General features: G+C 41.6%; 1 protein-coding gene across 4 annotated transcripts in view; it reads left to right on the forward strand.

Moving 5' to 3' along the window:
• Positions 1–10,927, forward strand: part of hhip (hedgehog interacting protein) — a 56,198-nt gene extending 45,271 nt beyond the window's left edge. For all 4 annotated transcript variants that reach the window (XM_061770913.1, XM_061770916.1, XM_061770915.1 and 1 more), the window contains exons 12-13: positions 6,700–6,848; positions 8,247–10,927. In XM_061770913.1, coding sequence (XP_061626897.1) covers positions 6,700–6,848; positions 8,247–8,443 — 346 coding nt within the window. In that variant the 3' untranslated portion in view covers positions 8,444–10,927. The remainder of the gene's footprint in view (positions 1–6,699; positions 6,849–8,246) is intronic.

Genomic DNA, 10,927 nt, shown 5'->3' on the forward strand with positions numbered 1-10,927 from the left:
TTTTAGATTCAAATTTATTAATAGACTTTTAAAAGTATTCCTTAATTCTCACGCTCTCATTCACACAGTTTGCCAAATAAGAGGCAGAGTGTGCTTGTTTTAAGCAGTTAATTTACTGAAAAACTGACACTTAAAACAAAAGATAATTTAACATTGTACAACCGCAATTCCAATGAAGTTGGGACGTTTTGTTAAACATAAATAAAAACAGAATACAATGATTTATTGTTTTTAGCAAATAATCATTAACTTAGAATTTTATGGCTGCAACACGTTCCAGAAAAGCTGGGACAGGTGGCAAAAAAGACTGAGAAAGTTGAGGAATGCTCATCAAACACCTGTTTGGAACATCCCACAGGTGAACAGGCTCATTGGGAACAGGTGGGTGCCATGATTGAATGTTGATAAAAGAAAAGGTGATGTAACCCAGTGGTAAACATGACCCTGTCCCAGCTTTTTTGGAACGTGTTGCAGCCATAAAATTCTAAGTTAATGATTATTTGCTAAAAACAATAACGTTTATCAGTTTGAACATTAAATATCTTGTCTTTGTAGTGTATTCAAATATAGGTTGAACATGATTTGCAAATCATTGTATTCTGTTTTTATTTATGTTTAACACAACGTCCCAACTTCATTGGAATTGGGGTTGTATATTTAAACACCGAAATGTTCAACCAAACCTTATATTAACGCAACTCTGCTAGCTTAGTGCTACAATCTAAAGTAAAAAGCTATAGACAGGCTACCGGAAATTAGTACAGATGTTATGGGAATTATAAACCTTCACACAACTGGTACTTTGACACACAGTGAGGAGCATCACATATAACAAAATAGAATCAAACATATATTTAAATACCAAAATGTTCAACCAAACCATACAATACTACAATTGCTCACAGGCATACACTGTATTCTTTCTGCGCAGTAGGAGACCTTCTCTGCTTCTTTTTCTCTTCTCTTCATTATGCTGTATCTACATCCAGACGAGTTTAGTGCTACCTTACTTATTGCGGCGAAACGTGGTACTACACTGAAGGGCGCAACTCTGAATTCCAAGTTGCTTGTATATGCCGTAAGACCGATAAAAAAGCTCGCTTGAAAATATGCAATATAGAGGTGGTCGCGAAAGAGGAACCGCGATATAGCAGCGATTTGCTGTATATGGGTTCCTCTGTTTATGATCTTTTGTGGTTACAAACAGAGCACAATGAACTAGTGCTTCAGCAGCAGCAGTTAGCGCCATACTTTTTCTTCTTCTTCTTTTCCTACACCTTTTCTCACTAAACTGCAAGGGTCAGCTGCCCTTGTCTTTAACTTCCTGGAACTCCTGTTCTGGGCATCCTCTGCCTTCACTTTGAAGTGGAGTAAATCCTGATGTACAGTACAGTATCTTCTCTTTGGCCCTCAGTTTTTTTTTTTTTTTTGTTTGTTTTTCCTTCTAACTGCAGCTACATACCCTCCCGAACAAGGTTATGCTCTTCCATCTTCATCACGTCCATACCACCTTATTGGGATCTCCTCCACCTTCTCATTGATATCATTCACCCCTAGCTCTTAGGTCCTAATGTGACTTCTCTCCTGATCCTTCAATGTCTCTCTCTTGATTCTTCTTAACATCCTCATTTCTGTTGCCCCTGTACATGACGTGCCTAACTACATCCGACCACACTTGATATAAAAAATGACTCTGACTCGTACGTGAAACAGGCTTAATTGAACTGATAGCTGGCTTTTGGCTGGTTCAAATGAATTGATAGGTTTGGTTTCTTTTCACATGGTAAAAAAATAAAAAATAATCGAAGTGAACAGAAATGAAAAGTGTCACAACACTCCACTATCATGGTTGGATCACTCACTTTCCATAGCTTTTAATTGAACTTAACAGCCTTTTGCTTTGGTCGTTTAGATAAGCACTGTTGATTACACATGGACAAGAACAATGAGAATAATGAGATTTGCATCATATTAAAAAGTCCAACTCTGTCTCTGTTCTGGTTATTCAAGCTGGACTAGCCGCAACTTTCACAATAAAGTCAGTTTCTCGCACAATTAAAAAGAGGAGCTACAAAAGTCAGCCAGCCCAACAATGATTGGCAAAAGAGATCACATGGACAAATCAGTTATCATATTTCATATCATATTTCTATTAGCATTTTATGTATCTGACTTCATGCTCAGTGTTGGTGTAACTAGCTCATGTGTGAGCCCTCTGTGGCTCCCACCCCTCCCAAAGTTGCTAAATTCCCACAGTGGCTGTTGACCCAGCTGCCTTTGTCAAGTGGCGCTACCAGCAGGTGCTGTTTTCACAGCCACCCTGGCAGTCGTAGACTGTTTAGTTGCGCCGCTGACCCCATGCGTGCTATTAACAGTGTTCGCTGTGGAACTCCCTCCCTCCCACACACACACACACACACACTCACACGCCCCTTCCCTCTACAATCCCCAAGGGTTTTTTTCCTCTATTTTTTCCCCTCGTTCACTCCCTTTTTCCCTGCCACAAATAAGGGCCAGCAGGGATGAAGTCTAGAGTGCTGGGTGCTGATGGGAGCATGGGAATCCCGCCCCTTCTCCGTCACCATCGTCATCTTCCGAAATTGGAGGCAAATTTTAAGAACCCAGCATCGTCTTGGACTCATACAATTCCAGTGTTACCTTGATTTACGTGTTTGATTCCTTCCGTGACAAAGCTCGTAACTCAATGTAACTCAAATCAGTATTCTCCATTGAAATTATTTTAAATCTCATGAATCCATTCCAGCCCCCCAAAGAACACCACAAATGTTTTAATTACTTTCGTAATCAAGACAAATAGCACTGTATTGTGTGTGCCTTTAAGGGGTGTGGCCTATTGAGTGACATCAGGAGCTGGAGTCAAATTGTCCGGTCAGTCTGCGTGTGAGCGTCCCCGGTGAAGCTCAAGCCCACCGCAGCTCCTTGCAAGTCTTCTCATTTTGAATTTGTGTGTTTGACTGTTAGCCCCTTCCTTGCCTACATGCAGGGGCATTGCAGTACCTTAATTGCGCTATTGTTTTTTTTTTTTTCACTTCACTTGAGCAGCGGCATATCTGTTTTTAGCTAGCAACAGAAGGCAAAACGCGACAAAGTAACAGCTTGAAAAAGTCGAAATTTGGGTCACTCATAAGTAAAGGTACCACTGTACTGTATTATGCAATATTTTGCTGACAATGACGGTAATATCGCAAGATTGCATTAAATTATAAGAAAGTCATCTGCAATACCTTATGATATCAATATAACTAAGGAAGGTTAAAGATGTGGAAATGTCTTCTTCCACATCATAATACATTACTTGTAAAGTGCTTTGGGTTGCATTCTTTGTTGTATGAAAAGCGCTTAAAAATAAAGTTTTGACTGATTGATTGATTGATCGATTGGTTTTTACATGCAGGCACCTTGCTGGGCGCTCAAGGACACTGTACAAAAACAGGCTGTCCTCAGAAACATTTTGAAATACTTTGACACACTTTAAAGAAAAAAAATTGGACACATTTTTAATTAGTCTCGAATCACTATAACCAAGAGTGCACATGACACGGTTCTCAAAGGAGGTACTCATTTTTTTACCCGACCTTCCAACCTCACTGGAAGAACTTAATGACTCACAGCACGATCTGCTGATTTGGTGCAGTTCTTGTAAAGACGTTAGGGCTGAGCGATATGGGGGGTAAAAAGCCTATTGCGATATTTTTTTTCATATCAGACGATAGCGATATATTTTACGACACAAAACAAATTGCCATTTTTTTTAAATCTTAAATTTGACTTGTTACTCTTAAATGAAATTTGAAGATATAAGGTTATTTGCGATTTGAATCTTTTCTTTTCTATCAAAAGTGAACATGACATGGAACATTAGAGATTTTACAGAATCGCTACGGTACCACACTACTGTTTTCCATTTGACTGTTTTATATTTATGGCCTAGAAGTCTTTTCCATACAAATATTTACTGCAATTCTGACTTTACTACATGCATGGCGTGCATAGCACTAGCATAGGTTAGTTGGCACTCCCACTTGCATACAAATCTGGCTTACATCGCCACTGTATCAATGGCACTTGTCGTAAATGGAAGACCCCTGTACTAAAAAGTCGACATAATTACTCGCATACGTACACCTACAGTCGTTATCTGATGCTGGTGTATCGATACTTTACCAAAATATATCATGTTACCAATATACTTTCTTTATCTTTTTTTCTTTAATATACTTTCTATATCTTTCACGCCCCCGCAGATTTTTTTAAGCAATCATTTATTTATTTATTTTTTAAATGTTTTTTTTTTTTTTACAGTATATTTACTTACTGTAATGCCTTCGCATGTGATAAAGGAGAGCCGCAGTTGTCCATGCGCTTTTCATCCGTTTAATAAACGCTTGCAGAACATTAAATATTGCAGATTTGTGGCTGGTTCTGGAATGCGTCCCCCGTGATAAACGGGGATTCACGCTATGTCCCTTCCCCCTGTAGTTTATCAGTCAGAACCTCTGTAGCCATAGGAACATTAGCGCACAAAAGTAACATCAGAAAGGCAACTGATTGAATTCCCCTAGTGATTTTAAAGTGCTTTAGGTAAATTAAACTAAACACTGGCGCCTGTTTTTTCATCCGCATCGTGATCTCTCCAGTAGTCGGTCTTAAATCCTATCTCCACTTTCCCTTTCGACTGCCGAGTGACCATTTGCTCCCCCGGCCGTGATTGATGACGCCTGTTCTTGTGGACTTGACTTACACGTACTGACGTCAGTATCCAGGCCTCCAAGTTCTCCTTGGCCTCCAACCAGCATCGGGAGTCCAGTCACCATTCCTGGTCACTCGCATTGTGTTGGGCTTTTCGTTAGTGTTTCTTCTGTCGCAGTGTGTGTGCGTGTGTGTGTGTGTGTGTGTGTGTGGCGAGCACATTTGAACTTGATTATGCACTTGGCGTATTACTTCCAGATTTGTAGCGCGTGATATGGAATAATTATTTTACAGCCCATTTGCCGATGTGCGTGTCTGGGTGTTTGTCTTAATACGGAATGATCACAGCATGTCCCGTCCCCCCCCTCCAAACCCCCTTTTTAGCCATGTGCTTGCTATGATGTTGAATATGCGGTGGGTCTGGTTTTTATCTGAAGCTGCACTTTTATTCCTCAGTTAGGATTTCATAATGCAGGATACAAGTGACAATTTTTAGAAAGTGTGCCAGTCCCTCAGCAAAACATAGCAACCAGTTCAAGACAGTCACTGTTTCGTAAATGATGACCCCTACAGTACATGTTTGGCTCAGGAATCTTTGGTTCACAATGCTGCATGTTTCCTACGGCACCGCTCCAACCAAATGTGTTGAATTATGACATAAACCGGGGCCAACAAATAAGTTTTGTTTTTGCTCCGCTCCTTGCTTGTTCTATGTTTTCTGGGGGGGGAGTCGTATTTTGTTACCCCTAAAAATTTATTTGCACAAAAGCTTTTACAGACAAACAGAACCTGTTTCGGGGTAAGGAAGAGACCATCCATTACTCGACCTGTCAAACATCATAAGTTTGCGTTCCCTACTTTTGTCATAGTCATATGGTTGAAAAATAGGATTTTTTTTGCCTTTTTTCAGCTGCAGATTCAAACAAATACTTAATCTGCGGGTGGGAATGAAAGGGCCCTCACGCACCTTCTCCCCACAACTTTCAGTTTATCTTATTCCAGTTTATCGTTGGCCATCTGTCTCGGACAGTGATTCCCAACCACTGTGCTGTGGATTATCATTATTTCAGTGGACAGTATGTGACACTTTTATTTGGCGGTGTGTTGGGGGATTTCCTCAAGTAAAATATGTGCCTTGGCTCAATAAAGTTTGGGACCCACTGGTCTAGGATACTTGGTTTTGATTGGCGAGCATTTGGGTGAATTCCCAAGTAGGAGTTCGTAAAAGCCTTGGATTTCACCCAAAATGGCTCCTTCAAACCGAAATGGTTGCCTTCCTCTTCCATTTTGAGCATGGGTCCTTGAGACTTTTTCATGCATCCTATTATGACTGACCTATACACCGAATTGCGTGTCGATATGTGAAACTGGTGTCAGGGGCTATTTAATTCATTAGATGACGTAGGGGCAAAGAAGCTGTAAAATGTTCTCTCTACGATACCTGCGTCCGATTGGGCCTCATTTGGCCAAATTCCCTGGTACAGTGGAACCTCAGCTCACAAATGCCCCAGTTAATGAACAATGGGGTTTACAAACTACATTTTAGATGAAACATTGCCTCAGTTCAAGCTCTATGCTTTGGTTCATGAGCAGTAGAAAAATGATTGTTGGTGAGGGAAAATGAAAAAGAGCTGACTGTTTATAGTGTTAGCATCACTAGCTATCGCTATAGCCTCTTTATTTTAAAAAGGCACAGAAATCCCTCAGTAATTTGCTTGCAAACACTGTTATTCATTTTTTTAAAAAAGTGTTTTTTCACTTATTTTTATATTGTACTGTATTTATTTTACATACGCACCGATTTAAAACAGGGTAAACATAACTTCGTTCTGGGGTTGGAACAGATTCATTCTGTTTCCATTCATTTCAGTGGAATCCGTTGCTTCAGTTCGCAAATGTTTTAATTCGCGAACGGAGTCTCTGAACATGTCCCTCACCCCACACAGACAAAACTGACTTTGCCTTCCCCCCTTCTTCCAACTGTTCCAGGCCCCTAGTCCCCAAGGAGTGCCAGCGTCAGGTGGAGCCTCCCGAGCTGTTGATGACAGCTTGTTCCAGACACTGCAAGAACGGACACTGCACGCCCACTGGCAAGTGCTGCTGCAGCCCTGGTTGGGAGGGGCTCTTGTGCCGCATCGGTGAGGCTTGTTTTGTTCAAATTTCTTCAAATGTGCCATGACTTAAGTTGTGATCATGCTAAAACTCTCAAAGGTCTTTGGTCGTCCTAGAAAGCTAGCAGTCTGACGTCCTGCCAAAAGCATATCGCTAGCCTTGATTTCCGCGAGCCAGACGCTGAAATGCACTGTGTGCATCGTTTATGGAGTGGCTGGAGTGTGAGGCAGTTACACTTCCTATCCCTGACCTCATGCGTTCAGTGTGCGAACTCGGTGCGCCTGCGTACCATATAGAACGTACGCTACAGCCTTCAACCCATCCCAGTTTGGCATGACGGAAGACAGTAATGACGTGAACAGGGTCAGCATTGCTGAATAAATTCTTTGACGTTTGCTGACAAGGTCTTGTTTTGGCCTACTTCCTCCCGCAAGAAGTACGGTGCTCCTATAGAGTCAAAAGGATTCAGTAGTGGACTGGGAAGGGGGGCGATCACCCTATACATGAAATTTAGAGGTATCAGTGGTTATAATTTTAAAAGGAAAAAAAAACTTGTTCCCTCCATTTTTTTTCCCCCCCCCCTTCTCACACTGACCTTTACAATGTGTGTATGTGAATGCACAAACATTTGTGCCCCGGGACAAACAAACATGATGTGGTTTGTTAAACACACCAAATAAGGACTTGTTTTGCCTCACTTTGGTATTGCCCAACATGAACAAGAACAAGTACAGTGGCTGTAAAGGGTCAATGTTGTACTGGTTTGACCCAGGGATTGGTTTGAGGGTGATTGACCACCCTAAGTTTTTTGGGGAGAAAGTTAATAGTTGTTGTAATAGAAGTAGTAGCAGTCATAATTTAAACACCATTTCAGTGTTGCAATGGGCAGACAAACTGGGTATAACTTACGAACACCACCTCTAAATTCCACATGATGTAGAGTTAACCTTAAATGTGCCACAGGTCCCCCGGGTTAGGAGTTACCTGTTGCGATGATAAAGCCATCTCGGACTAGTTTTGGCCCACTTGTGCATGAAGTACGGTGGCCCTAAAGGGATCAAAAAGACTATATTAAAAAAAAAAAAAACTTCAAAATCATCTGTATACTCAAGTTGAAGTGGCCATTTCAACCAGACTCAGCATTTTGACACACTGTCATTTTGGGGAATTCTTGTCACATTGCTATAGTAAATGTTTTCTTTTTAGTCATATGACAAGAGCAGTTTTAGCCCACTTCTGCATACTGTAAGTATGGTGGTCCTAAGTGTTCAAAAAGGCTCAATACTATACAGGAGCTGTTTGGCGTTACTGGTCACAATTTTCCACCGCTCTTCAAACTTCACCTTTCAAAAACCTTCATTATGACTTCATCCGACCCACCGTAACCACTTCCTGTCTTTTCTCTACCCGCCCTCCCTTTCCAGCCAAGTGCGATCCAGGCTGCCGCAACGGAGGCGTGTGCATGGAGCCCAACAAGTGCCTGTGCAAGAGCGGCTACTCGGGCGGCCAGTGCGAGCAGAGCGAGCAGGGCATGCCTAACGATCAGGAGAAGGACGGCCTCCTGGACCATATCATCGACATGACCTCGTACCTCCTAGACCTGACCAGCTACATCGTATAGAGAGACTGCACCACCTACACGAATCTGCCTAGCGCCACCGGCTGACTCCAACGAGGTAGCCTTAATTTTTTGGGGGGCCCACGCTGACACAAAAGAAAGAAGGATCTCCGTCACAGCTGCCTTTTGTCAACACCACCGGACGTTACGGTTCCTCACCGGACGATAAGCTACTTGCTCCCCTGAGCACCTGGCCTGGCATCCAAGTCACAGAAAACGCCCCGCCAAGACATTTCTGCTCCTCTCCGGGACAAATATAAAAAACACGGCAACGGAGTAACCGATTATTTTGGCGATTTGCTGTGATGTCTTTAGGACACATCCACAACTGTTGGACATTTTCAACGCAGGATGAAGAAGAGACGCCTGATTGCAAACCCGCCCCCGTGTCCCCGCGCTGCATTCTTGACAAAACGTTTCAAAAACAAACACAAACACCTTTGCGCAGGTTCCTAACACTGGCCTCTTTCACACAGAGACCTCGCAAAAGGGCAGCATCAGAGTTGTAACGGAGCGAGATACTGCTGCAACTGTACTGTACGTCTTTCACACAGAGACTGATAATTAGATGACGTCAGTGCCTGGTGTGACGTAAAAAATACTTGTCGGGCCGCGACAAGTGATTTCAGGGCGGAAGAAATAAGTTCCCCCTCACAAACATGCGTGACGACGTCCCGCCTCTGTTACAGCTCTGATACTGCCTCCCCTGCAGGAAAGATCTTTTCTGCCTTTGCCTTTCACACAGAACCCAGCAAAGGCGGCATATTGCTGCAACTGTCTGAACTTTCAGGCAGGAACACAGCACTCCAACAATCAGATCATTACATGACGTCACCATCTGGTGTTACGTTAAAAAAAAAAAAAGAATACTTGTCAAACAGTACTATTTACTTTCAATACAACATGGCGGGTGTAGTGAGTTTCAGTTCCTGTGGCGCCCCACCCTCTGTTACGGGTCTCCATTCGTGCATTACGCCTTTTTTCCCTGTTCGTGTTCTGTAAAATTGGCACCTTCATGACACAAGAGCAAGCATTTATCCATCTTTTGCGCAGAACCCTTGCTTTCACACAGCCACTCAGCATCCCGCAATCAGATAATTTGACGACCTCTGTGTCTGATGTGAGGAAATTGCTTTCAACGAAACAAGGCTGGAAAAATTAGTTTCAGGTGTTAGACTTCACTCACCAACATTTACACAGAATCCAGCGAAGGCACCCCACACAGTGAAACAGCATCCCGCAATCAGAAAATTTGATGACATCAGTGTCTGGTGTTACAATTGCTTTCGACACATCAAGGCCGGAGTAGTGAGTGTCAGGTGTTACACTTCACACCCCTGTCCTTGCAATTGCAGAATAACCTTACACACAGGTGGTGTCCCGTCTCTGTTACGGCTCAGATTCTCCCTCCGAAGGTTCAAAATTGCCGGGTCGACTCCAGACAGTAACAATTGCTTTCGACGCAACAAGGTTTTAAAATGTATACCCCGGCATTGTAGATTAGATACTACCTCCAAAGGCGCAAAAATGCCAGGCTGATTCCATCGCCCGCACACCTTCCATGTCGTGTCGGTGCCTTTAACACAAAACATCGACACTGTTAAAAAAAAAAAAAAAAACTTTTTTTTTTTTTTTTTTTTTTAATTTAAAAATGCCGTCTTTTCCTGGGCGGTATAAAAGGGGCTAGTGGACATCCAAACCATAAAGGGAAGAAGAAGAAGAGGTAGCGAATGGTAATGTATATTCTTCTATAGAGCTTACCCACTACTACTTAGCTTTCCAAAAAAAAATTAAAACATTTAAAAATAAAAATTATGAAAAAAAAACATAGCATTATTATGATAGAGGGGGTTTATTTTTCTAAGTGTAATAATATATGGGAGAGAGTGGTGTTTATAAAAATACATTTTACACTAAGCTTTGTGTCCCTTTAGTGTACTTGCAGCTTGCTTTTTAAACGCCCGTCCCCCAATAATACGCTACACAAAGCTTCACTACAGATCCACGATGTTAGCGTTTATTTGTGTTCAAGCCCCAACACGCTGTTGTTGTTAGTATTATTTTTGGTTTCAACCTGTATTGGTTCACCTCGCTGGTGTGTTTGTTGACATAAATCAATAAGTCTACCTGGTCGAAAACAAGTCCACAGTGGAATTTTTATGCTGTAAAATGAAAAAAAAAAAAAAAAAAAAAGATTTTTGTTTTTTTCTTTGTTTTTTTTTTGTTTTTTTGTTAGCACTTAATGTGAACGTTGTTGCATTGTAGCTGCTGAGACGGCATGGTGTGAATAGAATAACCATTTTCATTATTTAAGTAGTAGTTACACAAAATGAGATAATTATTTAAGTATGTCATTGTACTGTATGTGTGTATTTTTCTTTTTATATTTGTTTTGTATCATTCATGTATTGTAAATACAACTTTAGGGATAACTTTCTCTCTTCAGAAATATCAATATGTCTATTAAAATCTATAGCATGTCTCAAA

The sequence above is a fragment of the Phyllopteryx taeniolatus genome, chromosome 4, assembly GCF_024500385.1.
Source record: "Phyllopteryx taeniolatus isolate TA_2022b chromosome 4, UOR_Ptae_1.2, whole genome shotgun sequence".
Lineage (NCBI taxonomy): Eukaryota > Metazoa > Chordata > Actinopteri > Syngnathiformes > Syngnathidae > Phyllopteryx > Phyllopteryx taeniolatus.